The sequence below is a fragment of the Carcharodon carcharias genome, chromosome 14 (genome assembly GCF_017639515.1).
Source record: "Carcharodon carcharias isolate sCarCar2 chromosome 14, sCarCar2.pri, whole genome shotgun sequence".
Taxonomy (NCBI): domain Eukaryota; kingdom Metazoa; phylum Chordata; class Chondrichthyes; order Lamniformes; family Lamnidae; genus Carcharodon; species Carcharodon carcharias.
Window position 1 is genome coordinate 142,563,715 of NC_054480.1, and position 26,732 is coordinate 142,590,446.

General features: G+C 43.5%; 1 protein-coding gene and 1 long non-coding RNA gene across 5 annotated transcripts in view; one reads left to right on the forward strand and one right to left on the reverse strand.

Moving 5' to 3' along the window:
* Window positions 1-1,482, reverse strand: part of LOC121286800 (BTB/POZ domain-containing protein 2) — a 36,217-nt gene extending 34,735 nt beyond the window's left edge. For 2 of the 4 annotated variants that reach the window (XM_041203846.1, XM_041203845.1), the window contains exon 1: window positions 1,178-1,482. In XM_041203846.1, the coding sequence (XP_041059780.1) occupies window positions 1,178-1,428 (251 nt within the window). In that variant the 5' untranslated portion in view covers window positions 1,429-1,482. The remainder of the gene's footprint in view (window positions 1-1,177) is intronic. The other 2 variants (XM_041203848.1, XM_041203847.1) reach the window with 1 other exon arrangement.
* LOC121286801 lies at window positions 1,405-24,384 on the forward strand. Its single transcript, XR_005945063.1, has 3 exons — window positions 1,405-1,437; window positions 11,225-11,278; window positions 24,223-24,384. It is a non-coding gene; the product is annotated as an uncharacterized LOC121286801 (long non-coding RNA).
* Window positions 24,385-26,732: the final 2,348 nt, after the last annotated feature.

The window sequence follows — 26,732 nt, forward strand, 5'->3', positions numbered from 1 at the left end:
TCCGAACGAGTGCAAGTTTGGCAAGAGTTACGATGTGTATTTTGTATCAGCCACATTCGGAAAAAAAACAACAAAGCTGGCAGCTTAAATAGGGGCATGAAACACACTGTCACCGAAAGGTTAAAAGGGTGGGGGTGGGGGTGAGAAACCTGGCGACAATTAGATTGTCAATTCCATAAATGATGCAACAGTGGAAAAAGAACTGGGTGGGGCAATAAACACAGAAGTCTGCGCCCTCTTTAAACATAAACAATATGTGGCCGACGCGCTTGCTTTAAAAAAATAAATTTTAAGAAGTGTCTAGCAAACATTTGAGTGATTTTTTTTTCACCAGAATCGAGTTTGCAGGAATAAATCTTCAGATTGATGAGCTCCGCAGCGAATGAGCCATTTTGCCTTCATTCTTTCTGCGTAATAAGCATTGAAAATGAGACTCTCCACGGTCAACAAACCGAAGGAGGAGGAGGAGGAGGAGGAGGGGGTAGATGAAATGCTCAACCCCCACATGTGTTGCAACATCACCCTCCACAAAACTACAATCTCCCCTCCCACAAAAACCCAGAGTGGTGCAATGCAAACTCATTACCTTATAAAAAGGCCAAGTCTTGCCTTAAGAGCAAGTCCCCATTGACTCAAGAGAGCATCATCACCTTGATCAGCGCTGCTGCAAACCTTCTGCTGACTGTATGAATGAAGCCCTCGGGATACAAAAATCCGCCCTCCCCCAACGACACACACACACACACAAAAAAAAGGGCGTGAACCACTAGAAAAACCTTCAACTGCGCCTTCCCCAACCGTGAACTCCCAACACAATAAACAGAAGACAAATTTAAAATAAAACATCCAGAGGAGGAGGGGGGAGAGGATCTATTTAAATGTACGTCAAAAATACTATATAAAAAAAAGGGGGGGGGGGGGGCGGGGAGAAAAGATAAACCTACATACTTGCTTCAGCCATAAACCGTTGGGCCCTCCCACCCCCCACCCCCCCCCCCCAAAAGAGAAAAAGAAGCCCGGGATTTGGGGGAGGGGTGTCAGACAGGCCTCGACCCCCGGGGTAAATTTGATTAATAAGCCGGCTTCTCTCCCCCCCCCTCACCCCCCCCCCCGCCCCCCCCAACCCCATTCCATCCCGTCCCGTCCCGTCCCGTCCCATCCCGGAGGCCGCACTCACTTGAGGAGGGCGAGGAAGGCGGCGGGCTCCACGTCGGGCAGCTCGATCTCGGTGGAGGTGGTGGCCATGCCGCCGTTGAACATGGCGTCGAAGACGGCGCTGCCGACGGCCAGCACGAAGCGGTGAGCGGGGATCCGCTGCGTCCCCATCCCCTTGCCCACCAGGAAGTGCACGTCGCTCAGGATCTCGTTGTTGAACAGGAAGGCGAAGCGCTCCTTCACCGTCGTCTTGGTGGCCTGCCAGTTGTACATGGGCTCCCGGTAAATCACCACCGCGGCGGCGGCGGCGGCGGCGGCCGCTGCTCCTCCTCCTCCACCTCCACCTCCACCACTACCTCCTCCTCCTCCTCCTCCTCCTACCGCCGCCGCCGCCGCTGCCGCTGCCGCCGCGGTCCCCGACATCGAGGGAGGCGGCGAGGAGCCGGTGCCCAGGCTCGGACTCCCCGAGCCGCCGCCATTAGGGATGTTGACTCGGTTGCAGGCGCTGAGGTTGCTCCCTCCCGCCGCCATCTTGAAGTGGCATCTGTTTACAAACAGCAGCTGCAGAGCATGGCCCTCCTTAAAGGCAGATCAAACTCCCCATCTCTCACCACCCCCCCCCCCCCCTTCACTTCCATCACAAATAAATACATGTCAGCCTCATTCTTTTTTAAAATTGACTTCAACCCCCCCCCCCCCTTCCCCCTCCCCCTCCCCCCCCCCCCATTCAAATTACAAATCCACTGGTGCTCAATTCAATTCCATTTTGGCTCTGGTGGGTGTTCCAACACCCATGCCTTCATCAGTCAATGATCTGTCTTCCTTTCAATCACAAATAATGAATCATGAGCCCTATTTTATATAAAAAGAGACCTCAGCAACCCCCCACCCCCCCCCCCCCCTCCCCCCCACACACACACACACACACACACACACCTTTTGCTGAATCACTTATCCACTGGTGTTCAATTTAATTCCATCCTGGTTCTGGTGTTACCACATCCATCTCTCTATTGAGTGTTCTTCTCAATGACCAAAAATAAAAATGAAGAAGGGTCGTACAGACTGGAAACGTGTCTCTCCGCAGAAGCTGTCAGACCTGCTGAGGTTTTCCAGCATTTTCTGTTTTTGTTTCAGATTTCCAGCATCCGCAGTATTTTGCTTTGACCAAAAAAGTGAGTCTCGTTTATTTCTTTAATGTACAGGGTGGTAAAGTGTCCTCGATCAGCTCTCTTTGCTGAAAATATCACTTGTAAATCCACTGGTGCTCTATTTAATTCTATTCAGCTCCAACCATCTCTATTACATATGTTCCATTTAATCACAAAGAATGAATTTTAAGCCTTTATCTTTTTAATATACAGGATGATAAAGTGATCTCACAGCCCACTTATCCAAAATGATTATTTCTAAATCCACTGGTGGTCAACTTCTAATTGGAATCTGACTCCTCTGTGATCCTTTAAATAATTTTTTAAGCAGCTTCCCAGAACACACAAATCCACAAGCGAACCTTATGAATAATGAATGTGGCGAAGTGGTGCACATGCCAACAAGTCACTTTCAAAACCATACTTCAGAAAGGACTGAGGCACATTGTATCCAATTGTAGTCCCTGTGAGAATGTACAAAAGAGATCGTAAAAATGAAGGAAGCAAAGAGGAAGATTGAAAAAGGGTTTGATAGTCATGGCGAAGAATAACTGAATGAGCTGATTGCTGCAAGGAGAGTTTGGGACAGCCTGTCACGGACAGAATCAGAACAGTGATTATCACAAGAAATATAAATTAAAAAAGAGAGGACACAGCAAGCAGAGGGAAAATAACAACAAAATAAATCAAATAGCACTGTAAGAAATTAAATATGACAGCAGAGAACTTATTGTGTGCAACATGATAGAGATCATAACTATATTTAACATTCACTCTACAAAAGTGCTGTTGATAAAGAAGTTAATAATTGCCTTGTATTTTTTCTCTGGGTGGGGGGCGGGGGGGAGTGTTGTTTTCAGGCTATAATACATTCACAGAATTTACAGCACAGAAACAGACCATTCAGCCCAACAGGTTTGCATCATTGTTTATACTCCATATGGGCCTCCTCCCAAATTAATTTGACCATAACAGCATATCCTATTCCGTTATCCCTCAAGTGTTTAAATGCAACCTTGCTATCCAAATACTCTATATAGTAGGACATATTCCACTTCCTAATCAATCTTTACAAAGCATGATTTTTTTTGAAGTCCTCAGGCATGTTTGATTACATGTGGGACAAGTTGGTCTAGCCAAGTAAAACTTGGTCATCAAAATTTTCCAACAATGGGAAAAATAGGGTTGAGTTGATCCAGTTACCAAGCTTAATTGTCTTTATCTGAGCTGCTGACTTAATTTCCTAAGGGAGGCCATCCACTTAATTGAGTAGGCCTCATTTAGATGACAGGCTTTCCCAGCAAGTTTGGTCTGTAGTACAATCAGCTAGGGATTAGAAAATCTGGCATGAAAACAGCTCTTAAGAGGCTGCATCCTGCCATTAAAGGGAAAGAAAAATGTAGTAATTGGTCACAATATAGAAACTGGAGTGGTTATTTAGCCCCTGAAGCCTGTTCTGTCATTCAGTGAAATAATGGCTGATCTGTGACCTAACTCCAAATGTTTACTTTTCCTCCATATCCCTTAATGGCTTTGGTTAACAAATTTCTATCGATATACGATTTAAAATTAATAATTGCTCTAGCATCAAATGTAGTTTAGGAGAGGTGGTGATGTAGTAGTATTGTCACTGGACTATTAATCCAGAGACGCAGGGGATTGGGGTTCGAATCTATGGCAGATGGTGGAATTTGAATTCAATAAAAATCTGGAATTAGAAGTCTAATGATGACCATGAAACCATTGTTGTAAAAACCCATTTAGTTCATTGATGCCCTTTAGGTAAGGAACTATGCCGTCCTTACCTTAGCTGGCCTGGCCTACATCTGACTCCAGACCCACAACAATGTGGTTGAATCTTAACTGCCCTCTGAAATGGCCGAGCAAGCCTCTCAGTTGTATCAAATCGCTACAAAGTTTAAAAGGAATGAAACCAGATGGATCACCCACCATCGACCAAGGCACCGGAAACAACTCTGGCAAACTCAGCCATGTCGACCTTGCAAAGTCCTCCTTACTAACATCTGGGAGCTTGTGCCAAAATTGGGAGAGCTGTCTCACAGGCTAGTCAAGACAGACCCAGCAGAGCTGGTGGCACAGTGGTATAGAGTCGGGAAGGAGTTGCTCTGGGAATCCTTAATATCGACTCTGGACCCCATGAAACCTCATGGCATCAGGTCAAACATGGGCAAGGAAACGTCCTTCTGATTACCACGTACCATCCCCCCTCAGCTGATGAATCAGTGCTCCTCCATGTTGAACACCACTTGGAGGAAGCACTGAGGGTGGCAAGGGTGCAGAATGCACTCTGGGTGGGGGACTTCAATGTCCATCACCAAGAGTGGCTTTTAACACCAGTACAGACTGAGCTGGCCGAGTCCTAAAGGACATAGCTACTAGACTGGGTCTGCAGCATGTAGTGAGGGAACGAACAAGAAGGAACACATACTTGACCTCATCTTCACCAACCTGCCTGCTGCAGATGCATCTGTCCATGACAGTATTGGTTGAATGACCACCACACAGTCCTTGTGGGGACTAAGTGTTGTGTGGCACTACCACCGTGCTAATTGGGATAGATTTTGAACAGGTCTAACAACTCAAAACTGGGCAGCCATCAGCTGCACAGAATTGTACTCACCACAATCTATAACCTCATGGCCAGACATATCCCCCACTCTACCATTGCCACCAAGTCAGGGGACCAACCCTGGTTCAATGAAGAGTGCAGGAGAGGATGCCAGGAGCAGCACCAGGAATACTTAAAAATGAGGCTTCAACCTGATGAAGCTACAACACAGGACTACTTGCGTGCCAAACAGCATTGCAGCAAATGATGGACAGAACTAAGGGATTTCATAACCAACGGATTAGATCTAAGCTTTGCAGTCCTGCCACATCCAGTCGTGAATGGTGGTGAACAATTAAACAACTCACTGAAGGAGGAGGATCCACAAATATCCCCCATCCGCAATGATGGAGGAGCCCAGCACCTTTGTGCAAAAGTTAAGACTGCAACATTTGCTACAATCTTCAGGCGAAAGTGCCGAGTGGATGATCCATCTCGGCCTCCTCCGGAGGTTCCCAGCATCACAGATACCAGTCTTCAGCCAATACAATTCACTCAACGTGTTATCAAGAAATGGCTGAAGGCACTGGCTCCTGCAAAGCCTATGGGCCCTGACAATATTCTGGCAAAAGTACTGAAGACATGAGCTCCAGAACTTGTTGCATCCATAGCCAAGCTGTTCCACTGCAGCCACAACACTGGCATCTACATGGCAATGTGGAAAATTGTCTGTTTATGTCCTGCATACAAAAAGCAGGACAAATCCAACCCAGCCAGTTACCGCCCCATCAGTCTACTCCCAATCATCAGTAAAGTGTTGGAAATGGTCATCAACAGTGCTATCAAGTGGCACTTGCTTAGCAATAATCCGTTCACTGACGCTCAGTTTGGGTTCTGCCAGTCAGGTCCTGACCTCATTACAGCCTTGTTTTAAACATGGGCAAAGGAGCTATATTCCAGAGGTGAGGTGAGACTGACTGCCCATGACATCAAGGCCGCATTTGACCAAGTGTGGCATCAAGGAGCCCTGACAAAACTGGAATCAATGGGAATTGGGGAAAACTCTCTGTGGTTGGAGTCATACCTAGCACAAAGAAGATGGTTGTGGTTGTTGGAGGTCAATCATCTCAGTTCCAGGACATCACTGCAGGAGTTCCTCAGAGTAGTGTCCTCGGCCCAACCATCTTCAGCTGCTTCATCAATGACACCCCTTCCATCATATGATCAGAAGTGGGGATGTTCACTGATGATTGCACAATGTTCAGCACCATTTGTGACTCCTTCGATATTGAAACAGTCCATGTCCAAATGCAGCAAGATCTGGACAATATCCAGGCTTGGGCCAACAAGGGCAAGTAACATTTGTACCACACAAGTGTCAGGCAATGACCATCCCCAACAAGAGAGAATCTAACCCCCTTGATATTCAATGGCATTACCATTGCTGAATCCCACACAATCAACATCCTGGAGTTACCAATAACCAGAAACTGGACTGGACTAGTCGAATAAATACTGTGGCTGCAAAAAAGGTCAGAAGCTAAGAATCCTGCGGTGAATAACTCACCTCCTGACTCTCCAAAGTCTGCCACCATCTACAAGGCACAAGTCAGGAGTGTGATGGAATCCTCTCCACTTGCCTGGATGAATTCAGCTCCAACAACACTCAAGAAGCTTGACACCTCCCAGGACAAAGCAACCCCGCTTGACTGGCACCCAATCCACAAACATTCACTCCCTCCACCACCAATGCACGGTGGCAGTAGTGTGTACCATCTACAAGATGCACTGCAGGAACTCATCAAGGCTCCTTAGATAGCACTTTCCAAACCTACAACTGCTACTATGTAGAAGGACAAGGGCAGCAGATAAATGGTAGCACCAACACCTGGAAGTTCCCCTCCAAGCCACTCACCATCCTGACTTGGAAATATATCATCATTCCTTCACTGTCTCTGGGTCAAAATCCTGGAACTCCCTCCCTAAAAGCACACTTGGTGTACCTGCACCACATGGACTGCAGCAGTTCAAGAAAGCAGCTCACCATCACCTTCTCAAGGACAACTAGGGATGGGCAATAAATGCTGGCCTAGCCAATGACGCCCATATACCACAAATGAATGAATACATGAGAGAATCAGTGCTATTTTGAACACTGCCATCCAGAATGTGCAATTCACTAAATGCTATGCTTTCAAAATCTAAAACCTTGTGGTTATTTACGGGGTTCAGGCCAATTAACCCTTTCACTATCCTAACTTCCAAAAGATTTGAAGTGACAATGTTGGTGACAGTTAATTATATATTTAATTCAGTATAAGCAAGGCTTGCTACTTTACAGTGTCTAAGCAGTAGTTAACAATCATGAATAATATCCCCCGCTTTGCCCAGGTAGAAGATCATGATGTCCCTGCATCTACTCCGCCTGGCCTGTGCTCCATGGCCCCCCATCCAGTGTGGGATACTTCTGTCAGCCTGTCCCTTCCTTGGTTACACCTTTTGAATAGTCCCCATCCCCAGGGCCAAACTAGCATCTAAATACCCTTTTTTTATTCATTCACAGGATGTGGGCTTCACTGGCTGGGCCAGCATTTATTGCCCATCCTAGTTGCCCTTGAGAAGCTGATGGTGAGACAACTGAGTGGCTTGCTGAGAAGGCATTTAGGAGTCAGATGTAGGCCAGACTAGGTAAGGACAACAGATTTCCTCCCTTGAAGGGCATTAGTGACCAGATGGATTTTTACAACAATCGACAATGGTTTCATTTAATTCCAGATTTTTATTGAATTCGAATTCCACCATCTGCCGTGGTGGGATTCAAACCCAGGTCTATGGCTTACTAGCCCAGCAACAATACCACTATGCCAATGTATTCAAATTGGAAGAATTGCCATACAGTAAAATTGCTCACATTTATCATTTTGAATAGGTCATAAAAAAGCTACAAAAAGGAGTCATCATCTCTTTTGTTAGAAAGAAGCCCAATATCATCCAATATTAGGGCAGAAATTGGGAGGTACTAGACGAGCCTCACCAGACTGTAGGATGCAGAATCAGGGTTACAGTGTTAAAGGCTTATCCAGCTTTGCTCAGCGCTCAAGTCTACTGAGAATCTGGGTGAGCAACATCGCCAAGCAATGGAGAAAGGGAAAGCATTGTTCATAATGGCCACCAGATGGGGTGTTAGTTATATTTTTATTTTAAAAAATACTTTTTCTCTCCCATTTGTAAGGGACACAAGCTGGTTAGATGGTGTTACTTAAAAAAATACACCATTCATAACACTAGCACCATTAAACACTATATCTTCATACCTTCCTACTGATAAAGGGGATACATGCCAAAGAATGATTCGATGGACAGAACTGGCCAAATGACAGGGTTAATTGCTGTAGCTGACGTGGGATATTTCTATTAGATAAATATATTGAATTGTCCCTTCAAGGCTTTTTGAAATCAATTATTACATTTTGAGTAGTACAGGAAAATGAGTTGTTTTTTATTAATCACAAAATATGATTGTGCAGCCTGTTTCAACATTATGTTATCAAGGACATGAATGTCTTCACAAAGTAGCAAAGCAAATGATTGATTCTGCTGTTGTCATGACTGTGACTACAGACACCTGTTTAATTGGTTTGCATAGGTCTTCTTGTTTATTGGCGACAAGGTGGTTACTAAAGGCTACATTTGTGTCCTTGTTCAGGAATATTCTGCAATAAGGATGCAAAAAGATATTTATCTGCTTTAACATCCAGGACCATGTTTTCTTCTTTCATCCAAAAATTGGATTACTGACCCGCTAACAAAACATTGGGAACATGTGGATTTAAATTATACAATTTTGTTGAACACAATTTCATTAACCAGACTGAAGGTAAAAAAGAGCCAATCTTAAATTACTGATCCTTTGGCATTCCTCAAGCAGAAATCAATCTGCTTAACCATTAATCAAGTGTTCAAAGCCTTTATGAAGTAATGCAGTCCAGCAGTTGCATAGATGGGGTGTAATATTATGCTCTTAGGATATGAAGATGAGGTTGGGACCATTTCCTGGTCCTAACCCTGCACTGGCCGTCAGGGCGCCCGTCCAGGAGATTTTGGAGGCAACCAATTAAGAGGTGGTCACCGGGTCCACCATCCTGGCCTGACACTAATGTTTCTGACCTTCCAGGAAGATTCTCTTATTGGAGTAGCATACAAGGTATATGTCACAGGTTATACTGCTTATTTTGTAACCCTGCATAAGTGCAAGTAAAGAATTGATAAATCAAGCAAAGGAGTACTTCAACACTCATGGATGTCCACAGTAGTAGTTGAAGACGTGGGTACTCCTTCATTTAGGGGTACATGCAGAATGGAAAATATCTACAAACTTAACTCATAAAGTGGCAGCAATGTGTACCATTTACAAGATGCACTTGAGCAACTCACCAAGTCTCCTTAACAGCACCATCCAAACCCGCAACCTCTAACTGCTTAGAAGGACAAGGGCAACAGATGCATGAGAACACCACCACTTGCAATTTCCATTCCAAGCCACACACCATCCTAATTTGGGGCTATATCACAGATCCTTCACTGTCACTAGGTTGAAATTCTGGAGCTCCATCAATAACAGCTCTGTGGGCATATCTACACGTCAAGGACGGCGACGGTTCAAGAAAGCGGCTCACCAGCACCTTCTCAAGGGCAATTAGGGATGGGCAACAAATGCTGGCCTTACTAGCGACACTCACATCCCATGAACAATTAAAAAACATTCCATTCACCCATCACTCCTGCGCTCACTGACGTCCATTTGCTCCTGGTTTGGCAGCATCTCAGTTTTAAAATTTTCAGCCTTCTTTTTTAAATCCTTGCATGGCCTCATCTCCTCCCTATCTGTGTACTCTCTTCCAGCCCACAGCACTTTGAGCTCCCTGCACTGCTCCAATTTAGTCTCTTGTACACCCCCAATTTTTATCACTCCGCCATTGCTGATTGTGTATCCAGCTGCTGAGGCTCGATGCTCTGGAAATGCCTGGGGATATTTTACTACGTTAAAGGTTCTATATAAATGCAAATTGTTGTTGTTTATGTCTTGAGGTGTCTTTTCATGTTAAACAACTGATGTGTGAAAAAAATCTTTGCCAAATATTTACACAGTTAGGGGGTAGAATAAACATTTTGTTCTGAATTTTCTTATGGGTTTCTTATAAATGTTATGTACATGGGCAGGATTAAAGGTAGCTGAAAACTAAGGATAGAGACTGTTTCTGGAATATTTTGAGTAATTTGATTAGTCAGTTCTGCAATGTGCCAGTTTGTGATTGACATCTTCTAATTTGATTGCTCAGTTTTCTGCTCTTCATTCTTTCCTTATTGGTATTCATGCCAGCTTTTGATTTGTTCACATGTAATCAATCAGGTATTTGCTAATTTAACGGATGGTTCTCATTTTAAATGGTCACATTTTTTTTTGCCAAATGGACATGCTATTGTTGAGTTTGATCCCCTGAGGTGTGATGGTAGATATGGTGTAATGGGTGTATGTTAAATATAAGACTTTTAATCCTATTGATTGATGCAGAGACTGGGTTCCCTCTGAAAAGGAAGAAGTGCTTGTATATTTATACCACCTGAATGTATGCTAACATCAAGAGATAAAAAGCAGTGATTACTAATACAAAAACAGAATTACCTGGAAAAACTCAGCAGGTCTGGCAGCATCGGCGGAGAAGAAAAGAGTTGACGTTTCGAGTCCTCATGACCCTTCAACAGAACTGTTCTGTTTTTGTTTTGGATTTCCAGCATCCGCAGTTTTTTGTTTTTAACTCAGTGATTACTAATACATTGGCTTGTGTAAAAACAATGACCATTTAATTTACACTTCAGTCAAAGCATTACAATACATCAAAGGCTCTGTTATATAATTATATTTTTCTTTAGAAAGAGCTGCTTAGTATGTACTGTACTTTCATTGATGAGAACTGTTCACTTTAGTTTATTTTTTCAGCATAACATTCAACGTTACATATTATTCAAGTTACACTGCGCCACTTTCCAGTGCACGCTTCTTATTTCCAACTATATCAGCCTGCTGTAATCAGTAACTACGCCCTGTTCTGACCGCATCAGCTTTCTAAACAGGAAGCTTTCATGAAATTCTCACCCTTTGGCACAGATGAACATTTTGCTGCCGAAAACGACTTCTGGTTGCAGCCCACACAGCTTTACATCTTGTTCTATTAATCAGCTTTCCTTCATCTTTACAAGTTCTGTTTAGCTGTTTTATTTTAACCATCCAATCGATCTGTGTACTCATTGCTTCTGCGGAATAGTTTTCAAATTTAGATTTTTCTGATAGGAACAAAAGCTACAAAGCCCATGAAGATTGAACAGTTTGAAATTCTGCCAAGAGGTGAGATCTAAACGCAAATGCTTTCTGCTATGAACATGAAAGTGTCACATCAAAAGAGGCCATACCAGTCAGCATGGACTGTAACTGACCTGTAGCATTACCTAAAATAGGTCCCTTGCAATGTTAAGAAATCACTTATCATAAAGGACTGGTAACTCAGTTTTGTAGCTTTCTGAGGCCCAAATAACACTAGATATTTTATTCCCAAACGAGATTTGAAAACCTCCACTGGTTTGGTCCAAGTATTCAAAAGGGATTTGGATTGCTATCTGAAAAGAAAGAATGTACAAAGTTATGGGGATAAGGCAGTGCAGTGAGACTAAGAAAAATGCTCTTTCAGAGAGCCAGTGCAGACTTGATGGGCTGAATGGCCTCTTTCTGCACTGTAAAGATTCTGTGAATATAATAGCCATGAAAAATGATATATTACAAAAACTGTGGCTTCAAAACTGGCTTTAGAGCAGAATAAATGCAGGCTGCAGACTCTCACAGAGTCTGAATCAGGGGTTCCTGTGAACCAAAATTCAGAGAAGCTTAACTTCCTTGGGGGATGGGTGAATTCATTTGTATGAGTGAATTTGAGTTTGTATCTGATGTAAATTCTAAAGTGGAAAAGGAAGGAAATGTATATTATTCTAGAGGTGGAGTATTTGCATGAAAGAAGCATTAGGAATGTAATGGCAAAGGGGAGTGGGAAAAAATTCAAAATAAATCTTTGGTTAGATGAGAACTTAAAACTTCATATTCTGGTCAGGCATTGCCATTTATTTTTTCCAATGGTTTTCCTTCGTTCCTCTCCTCTGCTGGAAAATGATACGCTGGAGGCCAGGAATTCTGAAAATCTAAAGAAAACAGAAAATGCTGATTGCAAATTGATCAGTGTCTGAATGAAGGGGAATAGTTTATCCACCCTGGAACAATTTCTCAAGTGATTCCTATAGATGGCAGTCTCCTGTATCTAGTTCCTGGGGCTATTCTTCAAGTGTGAGCCTAGAGAGTGATCTCTGGCAGGCTATTCAGCAGTGAAGTGAATCACAACCTGATTTAACTTGACTGATTTTAACAAGTCCTATCTTCCAGTAGGAAGATTGACTATAAAGCAACAGTGGGATACCAGACTGGTATTTCCTCTCTTTAGGCTTGAGAGATGCTGAGAGCTCCCATGTCCTGAGGTGACACACCCAGCAACAGCTGGAAGGAATTCTTCAAGTGAAGAGGATAGAAGATTGACCCATTGTAGCCACAGTATTTATATGGCTTGTCCAATTAGGTTTCTGGTAGGTGGTAACCCTGAGGATGTTGAGGGTGAGGGATTCTGTGCTGGAAGTGCCAGAGACCACCCAGGGCAGGTAGTTATGGGCTACAGAGTTTTGGTGAACTTAAGTTTATTGGGAAACCAGGCAGAAGATCATTGGAATAGTCAGAAAAAAGAAAAAAGCTGCGGAATAGTCAGGTCTGGAGGTTACAAAGGCATGAATAAGGACTTCAGTAGATAGACTGAGATAGGGGCAGATGTGTCTGGTGTTACGGAGGTGAATCATCAGTGCAATGGCCATGCCAGAAACTAGACTGGGGGTTGCGGAATAGGCCAGAATTTTCAAGTTTATGAAAGAATTGAGGGTTATCAGAAGCTTCCACAATTTTAGGAAGTAAGAGCAATTAAGTGAAAGTTTGAAGGGTAAAAGTTTTCACCTTGAATTTGAACAGGGTCAGCATGATAAAATTTCATTTTTGGGCTGTTGAGTTTCAGTTCATATGGAAAACAGCAACGACGTATGTTTATATAAGTTAAAAAAAATATTTTGAATGCCATTAAGATTTAAAAGAATCCGTGACCTTAATCTCTCTACAGTAATTCATCAGCCAATGTAGTTTTACTCGAACTGACTGTACCTCTCATGGAAAAATAAGAAGCGTGCTCTGTATCGCCAATTGGTTTTAGGTTTGATGTCAATGGAATGACGCACAGCTTTTCAAATTCAGATCAAGTATTGTCATTTAATTGTTTTATAACTAAGTAGATACTAATTTTAGATTAGCATTTTTCTCAATCTTTAAGAGGCTCTTAACACATTACTTATGCAATGAATGAGAAAACATTTTCTTCCTTTCTTAGAACACACATGAACTCACTAGTTTAGTCATTGTGCAGTCTTACCGACCTGATGCATTGATTAGAATTAACAGATTTCAGAGCAACAAATCAGAGTTCACCTGTAATAATGATACTTTTTAAAATTCATTCATGGGATGTGGGCTTCACGGTTGGGCCAACATTTATTGCCCATCCCTATCTGCCCTTGAACTGCAGCAGTCCATGTGGTGTAGGTACACCCATTGTGCTGTTAGGAAGGGAGTTCCAGGATTTTGACCCAGCGACAGTGAAGAAACAGCGATATAGTTCCAAGTCAGGATGGTGAGTGACTTGGAGGGGAACTTCCAGGTGGTGGTATTCCCATCTATCTGCTGCCCTTGTCCTTCTAGATGGTAGTAGTCATGGGTTTGGAAGGTGCTGTAGAAGGAGCCTTGGTGAATTCCTGCAGGGCATCTTGTAGATGGTACACACTGTTGCTACTTTTCGTTGGTGGTGGAGGGAGTGAATGTTTATGGAATTAGTACCAATCAAGCTGCTGAATCATGCATCAAATTGCCTGGAAGTAGTTCAGAAAGGAGATGGTTCTTGGAACAGGAGACAATGCCATAGGTGCAACACATTAACCATGTTGGACACATTCATTTTTCATGAATAAAAAAGATGCTTGATAGTGTAATTAATTTTCTATATGGATGTTTAAAATATAACGTTTATTTTCTTCATAAGACAAAGAATTAGTAGAATGGTGAAAATGTTGATCCAAACTTCTGCATTCAATGTTTCCAAATGTGAACCTCAGGGGGAAAGAATTGTTGATGTGTGTGACTCTTTGGGTCCTGCCTGATGGGAATCATGTTCCTCATTGATGTCTTCCTGGGAACAACCTTGGTGAAGTAATGATGTGTACTCCTCTTCCAATGATAAAATTGTGCCATGCAACATATTACAGTTATTTTGCCAGCTGACTCCAGGCCTGATGAATAATCCATACATTTGTGGTGTTTTATTAAACCCTAATCTTCTCCATTAATTCTTTGCATCAAAGCTTTATGTTGTAAACCACCGCACCCCCCCTCCACAGCTGACTGAACCCCCTCCTCCCCATTCGTTCTCTTACCCCCAACTGATCTCTTCAAGCCCATCTCCCCTCCCTCTTTCTTTCTTTATTCTTCCATGGGATGCAGGTGTCGCTGGCAAGGCCAGCATTTTTTGCCCATTCCTAACTGTCCTTGAACTGAGTGGTTTGCTAGGCCATTTCGGGGGGGGCCCTTCAGTGTCAGCCATATTGCTGTGGGACTAAAGTCACATGTAGGCCAGACCAGGTAAGGATGGCAGATTTACTTCCCTAAAGGACACCAGTATACCAGATGGATTTTTACAATAATTGATGATAGCTGCCATGGTCACCATTACTGAGGCTAGATTTATATTCCACATTTATTAATTAAATTTAAATTTCCCTAGCTCCTATAGTGAGATTTGAACCTATGCCCCCAAAGCATCAGCCTGGGCTTCTAGATTACTAGTCTGATGAAATTCCAACTACGTCACCTTCCCTCCTCTTCCCCCCACCCCCATCCTTCACTATGAACTCTCCCTCCCTTGTGGTTCCCCTGCTACAGTCTGGTGCCACAGGTCTATCTGGCCAACATCCTCATAATCTGGCTGGTTGAGGCTGGGAAATGGATTTTAAAAATGTTAATCAGGTCCTACCGTTAAACTCAGCAGGACCTCCAAGAATCCCGGTCACTGAACATCCCTCCCTGAATATGTTGGAGCCTTTATCCCTGTCCAGTTGCAGCCTCTTTACAAACTGTTGCTCTCAGAGGTCCAGGTGGATGGCAGTCTGCTATACTCACCTTATCTTTGGCAGTAGTGAATTCAAAATTTCCATCTCCTAAGCAATGAATTTCAATTTATCTGCATTAGACAACTAACAGATGTTCTTTTTTCACTACATGTGCGCAAATATCAAGTTCAGTGGGGCATTCAGGGTTGGTTAGAGAGGCAAACTCAATTTTTTCAGTCATATGGTGCACCCCATGTACAAGGCACCACTGATTCTGCAAATGCCATGATAGGTCACACTTTTCCTTTTGACATCCTCCTGTTCCCTGCTCTTCCTCCGAAGTATCTAGCAAAGAGATACTTGCTTCAGAAATTTGTTGCGAAGACTAGTTTCCACAATTAGTGGACCTCCTTATTTTCACTGTAGTTTCAAGTTGATAAATTGAGTGCAATGAGACTTGCTTGAGGGTGGAGTGGGGGAATTTGGAATTGCAAGGATGGGGTCCAGCTTTTCAGATTTAATGAGATTGTCCAATGGTGGCATAGTGGTAATGTCAATGCACTAGTACTTCTGATGTCCTGGGGACAAGAGTTCAAATCCCACCATAGCAGCTAGTAGAACTTAAGTAGCAAGATGCATGTGAGGAGACAGATGCCTATTGCCAGAATGAGCAGCAAATTAGGGTTCAGATGGAAATTCTGTACATGGGGGAAAAAGGTATGGTGGACATAGGAATTATTCTAAGTTGGGAACAGGAGCAACTGAGCAGAAATGGACCTGGGTGTAAACCTCACCTTCAGAGCTGAGTTTGAAAAAAAAAATCAAACAGTGACATCACAGGAAAACTATAAGTTCATTGGGGTAAGAAAGTGCTGTTGGGGAGTGTCTTTAACTAGCTGTAAAATAGAAAAGCATGTTATTTTTAAAGAAGTTACTACTTGGATTTGAGTAAGAAACACTAGGAATAAGGGGAAGTCAGGACCAGCAATATAAAGCAATATAAGTAAAATAAAGTTAACGTAAGAGAAGTACAGTTAAGACATAGCAGGGCAGCTCGGTTATGAGGAATGCATGTCCTGTAATATATGGGAATTTGAGGATACTACTGGTAACATAGACGACCACATGTGTAGTAAGTGCTGCCAGCTGCAGAAACTTGGGCTGCGGGTTTCAGAGCTCGAGCAGTGGCTAGAGTCACTGTGGCGCATCTGCGAGGCTGAGAGCTATGCGGGTAGCACGTTCAGAAGAGATGGTCACACTGCTGGTTAGGAACATGGAGGCAGAAAGGGAATGGGCGACTGCCAGACAGTCCAAGAGAATCAGTCAGGCACTGCAGGCATCCCCTGGAGCCCCACTTGCTAATCGGTTTTCCATTTTGGATGCTGGTGAGGGTGTTGGTTCCTCAAAGGGGTGCAGTCAAAGCCAAGTTTGTGGCACTACAAACTGCTCAGCTGTACAGGAGGAGAGGAAGAAGAAAGGAAGAGCTATAGCGATGGGGGATTTGTTAGTTAGGGGAACAGACAGGAGTTTCTGTGGCCGTAGACGTGACTCCAGGATGGTATGTTGCCTCCCTGGTGCCAGGGTTAACGATGTCACCGTGTGGCTGCAGGGTATTCTTCTGGAGGGAGGGTGAACAGCCAGAGGTCATGGTCCATGTTGGTACCAATGACTTAGGTAGGAAAGGGGATGTTGTCCTGCATACAGAATTTAGGGAGCTATATAGAAAATTAGCAAACAGGACCTCAAAAGTAGTAATCTCTGGATTACACCCAGTGCCCATGCAAGTGAGTACAGAAATAGGAAGATAAGACAGATGAATGTGTGGCTGGAAAGATGGTGCAGGAAGGAGGGCTTTAGATTCCTGGGACACTGGGACTGGCTCTGGGAGACATGGCACCTGTACAAGCTGGACGGGTTGCACCTGAACAGAGCTGGGACTGAGTTTCTTGCGAGGCATTTCGCTAATGCTGTTTGAGAGGCTTTAAACTAACTTGACAGGGGGTTTGGGAACCAGGAGAGAATATTATAGAGTAACATCAAGTGCACAAAATACTGGGAGAGACAGATAGCACTAGAATAGAGAGGATTAAGTTAATAGGCAAAGTCGGAGTATCGGAGAAAGTAATGAAGTCTAAATCAGTGTTATAATGCATGTATGTGAATGCACAGAGTATAATAACAAAGGTTGGTGTGTTATAGGTGCAGATTGCCAATGTTATTATGATATCATGTTATTATATTATTATGAATTATGATGCTGTGGCAATAACAGAGGCCTGGCTCAAGGAAAGGCTGGGCTGGGTGTTAAATATTCCTGGGTACAAGGTGTCCAGGAAAGATAGGACAAGAAGAAAAGGAGGAGGAGTTGGCAGTATTGTTAAGGAGAGCAATGCAATGCTGGAGAAAGAGGATGCCCCAGAGAGTTCAAGGACAGAATCAATTTGACTAGAGCTAAGGAACAAAATGATTGCAATTACATTGCTCGGTATAGTCTATAGACCGCCAACTAGTGGGAAGGATGTAGAGGGACACATCTGTAGGGAAATTTCAGAGAGGTGCAAATATTATAGAGTAGTTATAATGGGGGACTTGAATTACCCAAATATAGACTGGGATAGTGGTAGTGTAATGGGTGGAGAGGAGCAAGAGTTCCTAGAGTGTGTTTGGGAGAATTTTCTACAGCAGTATGTGTCCAGTTCAAGAAAGGTGGCACTGCTAGACCTGGTTCTTGGAAATGAGTTGAGCCAAGTAGATCAAGTTTCAGGGATGGAACATTTAGGTGACAGTGATCATTGTAGGATGACAGTGGAAAAGGACAATGGGCAACCCAAAGTAAGAATAATTAACTGGAGGAAAGCTGATTCCAATGGGGCAAGAACTGAGCTGGGCCGGATGGACTGGAACCAAAGGTTGGTGGGAAAAACTGTAGCTGAACAATGGGCTACCTTCAAAGGAGATATGGTTCAGGCACAGTCAAGGTATATTCCCTCAAAAGGCCATGGTACGGCAAACGAATCCAGGGCTCCCTGGATGAAAAAGGAGATAGAAGTTAAGATAAAGAAGGTGTCAGGCAGCAAATACAATTGAGAACCGAGAGGAATACAGAAGGTCAGAGGAGAGGTGAAGAAGCAAATGAGAGGAGCAAAGAGGAATTATGAGAAAAGATTGTCAGCCTATATAAAAGGGAATCCCAAAGTCTTCTATAGGCACATAAATAATAAAAAGGTGGTAAAGGAGGAGTAGGGCCAATTAGGGACCAAAAAGGGGATTTACAAATGGAGGCAGGGAGCATGGCTGAGGTGTTAAATGAACACTTTGCATCTGTCTTTGCCAAAGAAGCAGGTGCTACCCAGGTCATGGTGAAAGAGGAGGAAACTGTCACTATAAGAGTCCAAAATTGATAACAAGGAAGTATCGGATAAACTGTCGGTACTTAAAGTTGTTAAGGCACCAGGATTGGATGAGATGCATCCAAGGATATTGAAGGAAGTAAGAATGGAAATTGCAGGGGCACTGGCCATAATCCTTCAGTCTTCCCTAGACTCAGGGGAGGTGCTAGAGGACTGGAGAATTGCAAACATTACACCCTTGTTCTAAAAAGGTTATAAGGAAAGGCCCAGCAATTACAGACCAATCAGTTTAACTTCAGTGGTGGGGAAGCTTCTAGAAACAATTATTCGGGATAGAATTAATAGTCAGCACCCCTGCCATTGACTCAATGTCTATTCCCTGCCTCGTCATGGGACCATGGGACTACCACCTTCAAGCTCCCTTCTAAATCACACACCATTCACAGGAGGTTGGAAACGTGCAACAGACTTGTCCCTGTGTTGGCAAATATCCAAATTCCTTGTTTTAACTGCAGTTCATAATATGTTGGGAGGAGTTAAAATTAAATTGTAAGTCCATTGTACCTAACTCACCCTGAGTTTATTTATGAATTTAGTCACGTTTAAGATTACTTCCGTTTCGGATGTGCCCGTTTTATTAAACAGCATTGCCGTGGATGCATGGATTGGTCTTGCAAAAATATGATGAGCCAAACGGTCTCCTTTTGTTTTTATTTATTTGTTCTCTAGATGTGAGTGTCACTAGCAAGGTCAGCATTTACTGCTCTTCCCTAATTGCCCTCGGGAAAGTGGGATAAACATCCACGGTTGTAAGATTTCCAACCCAGGTTGGAGATGTTGGCTGGTGCAGTAGCCAGACAACCTACAGACCACATATCACAGGATCACAGACTCACAGATATATTTGTGAAGCCCAGTTTTCAGTCCATTGTTCATATGGGTTTCTATCCCTTATACCGCTCAAACCAAATCATTTGGACAAAAGAATGAGTGATGGAATTCTGGATACAAAAGCTGAATCCCAGAGGAGTTGAGTGTAGTGTAGCTGCTCTCAACATCAAGGCTGCATTTGACTGAGAATGGCATCAAGGAACCTGAGAGGTCAGTGGGTGTTAAAGAGAAAACCATTCAGTGGTTAGAGACATACCTGACACATAGGAAGGTGGTTGTCAGAAGCCAACTATTGTGGACAGGGATTTTGCCACAGGAATTCCTCAGAAAAACCTCCTTGGCTCTCCTTCACCCATGACCTTTCATCCACCATAAACTCAGCAGTGGAGCTGTTTGCTGATAATTCCACAATGTTCAGCTCAGGTAAAAAAACTGGAAAACATCTAAGCTTGAGCTTATAAAGTTGAAAGTGACTTTCATGTAGGGTAATGATCATATCAAAGAAGAAAATACCTAGCCACTTCCCACCAGCATTCACCTCCATCCCCCCCCCCCCAACCTTCAGCAACTTGTAAGTAATCACTGACCACAAGCTTGACTGAGCCAGCTATAGCAACACATTGACTACAAGAGTAAGGCAAAGGCTGGATAGTCTGGAATGAGTGTCTCACTTCCAAAACCCTCAAAGCCAACTGACTATTTTCAAAGTACAAGTCATGAGGGTATGGAATACTTGCCACTCATGACATTGCATCAGCACTGAGAAGCTTGGCACAATCTCGGACAGAGCAATCCACTTGCTCAGCACCCCTGCCATTGACTCAATGTCTACCCTCTGCATTGTCATGGGACCAAGTTCCCCTCTAAGTCACACACCTTGGGCATATATCACCATTTCTATGTTGTCACTGGGTCAGTAATCTGGTATTCCCTAACCCAACACTAAAAGCACCTTCACCACAAGAACTGCATTGATTCAAAGAGAAAAGCTCACCACCACTTTCTCAGGGCAGCTAGTGATGGGGGTCAAGAAAAAGCTGGCCTTATCCTAGAACAAATTTAGAAAGTCACCACCAGAATATGTTAAGAATATCTGCAGTTAGATCTTTGACCTTTGACCCAGTTCCATCCAGGTACCCATTTAGGAGGAGCCTAGCACCTTTCTGACTTCATGGAAAGTGAGGTTATGTCAAAGCTCATTTTTAATTGTCAATTCTTGTGGTATTAGAACTTCCTCTGCTCACTTTGCTTCACAATGTTCAGGTCATTTCTTACTGTGCCCCCTAGTGGCTAGAGGATCTGGATGTTGTGAGAGCACAATGTGCGCAGTTTCTAAAATAAGCTCTTTAATAATATCTGCAGCTCTAATCCTTTGGCGCCTAGTGCTGAGAGCTGTAAAATAAAATCAAAGCAACATGCGGAACCACACAGCCAGTCTTTCACAGTATATTCTCAAAATAAACCAAAAACAGATTTTCCTTATTTGATCTGAGAAGCCCCATCATGCCCAAAAGATGTCTGTAAAACCTCTCCTTGTTGTCCCTACAGATTCTCTTTTTCCCTTTATATTTCCCCATATGGATATTGTAGTGACTGAAACAGTTCAGGTGCCACTCACTGAAAAAATTGGGAATGGAAACCTAAGCTGGGACATTGAGTGATCCCCAATGCAGGCAAGGAGCTCAAAGCAAGTGGGTCCCTGGACACTGTTGGGCTTACTAGGTCTCATAGGCCAGAATTTTCCCTCATGTCAATACGTAAAATGACGCGTGGTGACGTCGTCCTGACATCACTACGCGTATCGTGATATTTAGGTGGGCGGGCACACGATGTTCTCGGATGCGCACTCGCCATTAATTAATCATGTAGTTAAGGCCCTTGAGGCAGCAATTGACTACAATTTTTTGGCACCCATGCGATCTTTGGGTCAGCGCACAGGTGCAACGGGCAGGTGGGTAGGACATATTTGTATAAACCTCGTCCACGGGCGAGTCCTTTTTTAAAACTCTTTTTAGAAGATATTCTTTAAATTTTTCTTGTACCACACCAAGAGGAGCAACATTTTGTTAGATTTATGCTGGAGGGTTGTTTGCCCAGGAGTGTGAGGGGGTAGTCCTATTTGGCTCCTCTCAATTGGTGAACCTGTGTGATGTAAAAGACAAGATTTCGTTAACAGAAAGGATAAGCTATTGAGTCACGCTTAGTAGGATATTATTGAGCTCAGCTACTACTTGCATTCTATGGCATCCTATCATATCTTCAAGGTGATCCATAAAGAACATTCACTGTTATGTTGAAAGTAAATACAGCAGCCAATTTTCACACAGCAAGATCCCACCATCAATAAACAAATGGTGATTGATCTGTTTTGGGTGATTTTTGTTAAGAGAGGAATAGTGGCTAGGACACAGAGAAGACTCCTTGCTCTTCTCCAAATCATGCCATGGGATCTTTTGTGTCTACCAACAAGCAGATAGGGGTTTAACATCCTGACCTAGAAGGTGGCATTGACTTCTGATGATGTAGCAGTCTCTTAATACCACACTGATGTGTTAGTTTAGACAATGGGGTCAGGACCTCGAGAGGAGTGAGAATTAAAATGGTTAGGTTACCTGGTGAAAATGTTAACTCATGACAACTGCTATTAGGTTCTGTTTGGTAAATCCAGTATTCTTTAATAAAAAGCAGAGAGATGACATTCCAGATGACTGCAACTGATCAACGATCTTGACTTATACATACACAAAGCAAAGAGAACAATATGGAGGCAATGGAATTCTATATTGGCAAAACTTCTAATACTTTGAATTTATGGGGAATTTTCAAGGTAAATTCCAAAGAGTCTAAGGGTCTGTATTTTGAAAGAACCAACTGCAGTTGGACAAAATCACTGTAGGATTAGGTGAATCTACTACAGATAGACTTAAGATAGCGTGACTTCTGTACATTTTTAATGACTCATTGCTTTGTAGTGGATGTATTGTGGAATAATTAGTGCCTTGTATAAGACAAGGTGAAGTCCAATGTATGACTGAAGTAACAACTTTGACACTATAAGCACTTTATCCCACAAACATTTAGTAATATCAGTTGTAAAGGATAAATGGTCCCATTTCCAAAGAAATCATTTAAATCTTAATGGATGTGTACAATCTACAAGAAGTTTACTTTGCATTATAAATGAATGAACAACACAAGACAAATTGAACAACATACTTTGAGAGATTCTCTTGTTGAGTATACATAAAACATCATGTTATGGATTGTGGGGCAGGCATCAATAATTGACAGTAGTCAGTGCAAAGTTTTACTCATTCAATATTTATGGCTTAAGTCAGTAAATATCATCAACTTATAATGTCTCCAAGGTAATTTTTGCCATACACATTCCAATAAGTGGACAGAACTGAAATACATATTATTAAATGTTAAGGATGAGAGGTGTGTAAAATGGATTGCTATGCATCTGTAGCACATTCTCAAGTAAGGAAAACATGCTTGGTTTTCCAGTCATTGTCCAAAGCACCTGCGTGGAGGAGGGTAGATATCTATGAGGATAATATTCTCAATTTGATATATGTTTTTCAATCATTTTAATCACTATTATGAATATCCTCCTTTCATATTGGATATTCTGGCAGTCTGCTGAGTCAATCCACATTTCTTCAACCAAGTAGATATCTATTAGATAGATGGAGCACTGATGTCCTAAGTAGCTTTAGAAACAGAGACCAAAGTCCTCCATTTATATTATTAAATATATAAACTATAACTACACATTACAAATATTGTAGCCATGCCTCCACTATAAAATTCTGACACATGTTTTCAAATTCTTCACGTCTTGTCTGTATCTTTTTTTCTGTTATTTCCAGCCCCACTAATTCTGGCTTCTTGAGCATCCCTGACTTTAATTGTTCCACTGTTGGTGGCTGACCCTTCAGTTACCAAGACTTTAAGCTCTGGAATTCTTTCCCTAAAGTGCTCCACCTCTTTACCTTGCTTTTCTCCTCTAAGATGTTCCTTACAACCTATCCCTTTGACCAAGATTTTGGCCATCTGCTCTAATATCTCTTTATGTGCCTTAGTGTCAAATTTTGTTTCATAAGGTTCCTGTGAAGTGGCTTGAGACCTGTTATGTTAAGGGTGCTATGTAAAAACTTGTTCTTGTTCTTATTGTTGATGTACTACAATCTGTTTTTTAATTACTGATGTTAACAATGCCCCGTAACCATGAACCAGCGATAAAGGAGCAAAATAACTAAACAAAGAGATTATGTAACATGGAAAAGTAACTGGTTTATATTTGTGCAATGTTCTGATCAATGTGGCTGAACACACTTGGCTAATGTGTGGTCTGTCCGGGTGGGGCACAATTGAACCTCCTGCGTTTATCATTAGTAGAACAGTGTTTCTCCATGACTAGAATTTAGGCTGATATCTGCATAGCTGTTGCCTGGGTCCTTCCCCACCCTGCTTCTTTCCACCATAAATGTGGGTTTTGCTGCATTTTTTTTAACAGCATGAGCTTAACCCTTCACAAACTGCTTTACTTTCTATATACTATCTCTTCATTCTTGCATTTTTACAAGTTCCAGTTCTTTCCAGTAGCTTCCACACCACCTTTTAGTTGATGGCAGTGCTCACCAGTTGTACACATCAGTTTCATACACTTATGTTTTATTAGGTTCATGCCACTATTGCTAATGCTTCCAAGTCCTTTGGAACAGTCAATGTTAAAAATCCTAACCGAACTGCAAAAAAAGTGACTAATTCTTTTGGCATGTTTATTGTGAAATCTTTTTTTATTTCATTTTAGGAAGATTCTGAGAAGTTAAGTGAAAGGTGGTTCTCATTGTTGGAGAAAGGAAATTTTTATAACGCATTACCCTCAGTGTGAAGATTATCTCCAATGATGCGTCTTAACTAGATTGATATTGATAATTCTATTTTACTCAGTCACAATGTAAGAATTATGTCACATGACCACATATAGAAGAAGCAGTTACCATTATTGAATAATCTCTTCAATTTACCAAATATATTCAGTGCACCAGGAAACAGGAAACAAACCCACAATATCAGAGCAGCAAAAACAACTCAACACAGAAGTGATTCTGGTTAGCTGAGGGCACTGTGCACAGGAATACATTATTTACAGAATCAATGGGTGGACTCATCCCAGATGTGCATTTAGAGCAGGAGCAGGCAGGTAAAACAATGTTTTACCTGTTGGCTGCGATGGTGGGTTTTCAGGCTGTATCATCCCAAACCTGCAACATTATTTATGCATTCCCGGGAAACATGTCTATCCATGGTGGGCCGAGGAGGATGCCACTGCCATACAGCAGGACCCCGAAAGCAGTCCTGGCCCTCCAGGTCTCAGCCCTCCAGAGGATACCCACCAAGGTCATCACAGACAGGGCGTCAAAGTCAGCAGGCTGCCCCCACCTCCGCTATGGATGTCTGGGGACCACCAAGACGTAGTGGTAGGGTTAGGAAAGTTAAGAACAATCAACTGCACAGCCTGGGCATGGGTGTTAATCACTTGCACATACTGTTCACTATTGTCAATAAACTCCCAAGAATGTCTCCCTGCCTTTGGCTCCTTGTTCTGATGAGCAGTGTTCTTGTCACTCAGATTTGAACCCTTTCTGCACAAGATAAAGGCAGGTGTCTCAGCCCAGGCCCTCCTCCCTGTGTCTGTGCAGCCTTCAGGCCACAGTGATGGTCCAGCCTCACACTCCCTGTAAACATTACTGATGCCTGCACCTCGACAGTGCTGGTCATTGCTGCCAGAATGTGGTGGGCAGGTGCCACAGAGTTCCCTTATTCTCTCCGTGTGCTGTCAGCACCTTTAAGGTGGGACTGGCCCCCATCTCTTCAGCATCTGTGACCAGTGATGCTAGGCTCCTGAAGGGCTCAGGTACTGAAGCTGGACAAAGGATCAGGTGCTTTTAAATTTTCATGGCTGCGGCTCTATGACATGACCCTGATCACAGAGCTGCCCTCGGCTGGACAGGAGTCAGACATTCACAGAAGCAATGTGAAGATCTATGGAGTGTCCTCACTGCATGTCGTCATCATCCTCCTGGAATTGAGTGACTATTAGGGCCTCCACTGCCTCTTCATGTCAGGAGCATTCTCACCGAGGATGTTCACGCTGCCATAAACCAGACTGGAGTCATATGTTCAGAGATGCAATGTGGAGATATATGGGGTCACCTCACTGCATGTCATCATCATCCTCCACAAATCTAGCAGCTATCAGGGCCTCTCAAGCTCACCTGCCTCAGTTAGACAGTGCGAGGGCCTCATCCCCATCATCGTCACCTTCGAGGACCTCCTCACCCTCATCCCAGTCAGCGTGCCCCTCTTCAAAGGAGACCTCCAGCTCCTCCATCTTCTCCTCAGCCAGCGCGTCTCCCTGTTGCAACGCCAGGTTGTAAGGTGTGCAGCAGACGATGATAATGCGTGACACCCTCTGTGGACTGTATTGCAGGGCTCCACCAGACCTGTCCAGGCACTGAAACCTCATCCTTAGCATCCCGATGATCTGCTCCACCAGGTTGTGAGCTGCCGTCTGAGTCTCATTATAGCGTCGCTCTGCTGCAGTCTGAGGCCGCTTCACGAGTGTCATCAGCCACGGCCTCTGTGGGTAGCTCTTGTCCCCGAGGAGACATCCCTGCAGCCTCTGTGGACCCTGGAAGACCCCAGGGATCTGTGACCGACTGAGACTGTAGGTTTCGTGCACACTCCCTGGAAACTGTGCGCACACCTGCAGGATGAATTTCTGGTGGTCACACACCAGCTGCACATTCAGGGAATGGGACCCCTTGCGGCTGATGTAATTCACTGGATGTTGAGACAGAGATCTGAGCGCCACATGAGTGCAGTGGATCACATCCTTCACCTGTGTGAATCCCATCGCTCTTGCATCCTGGCTGTCCTGGTCCCGGGTGAAATATACAAAGTTGTGTTGCCCTCGCAAAGGTGGCATCTGTGACCTCATAAATGCATTTGTGGGTGGAGGCTTGTGAGATCCCACAGAGGTCACCTGTGGAGCCCTGAAATGAGGCACTGGCATAGAAATTGAGCACCGCTGTCACTTTCGCGGCCACTGGCAGTGGATGTCCTCCATGTCCCCGTGGCACCAAATCCAGCAGCTGCTGGCAGATGTGACCGACCAGTTCCCTAGACATGCACAGCCTTCGGCAAGACTGGTTCTCAGTCATCTGCAGGAATGAAAGGTGGCGTTGACAGACCCTGAGTGCCGCTAGGCACCAGCCTGCCTGTGGCTCTTGGGCAGCACGTGTGGGAGCCCCAGCC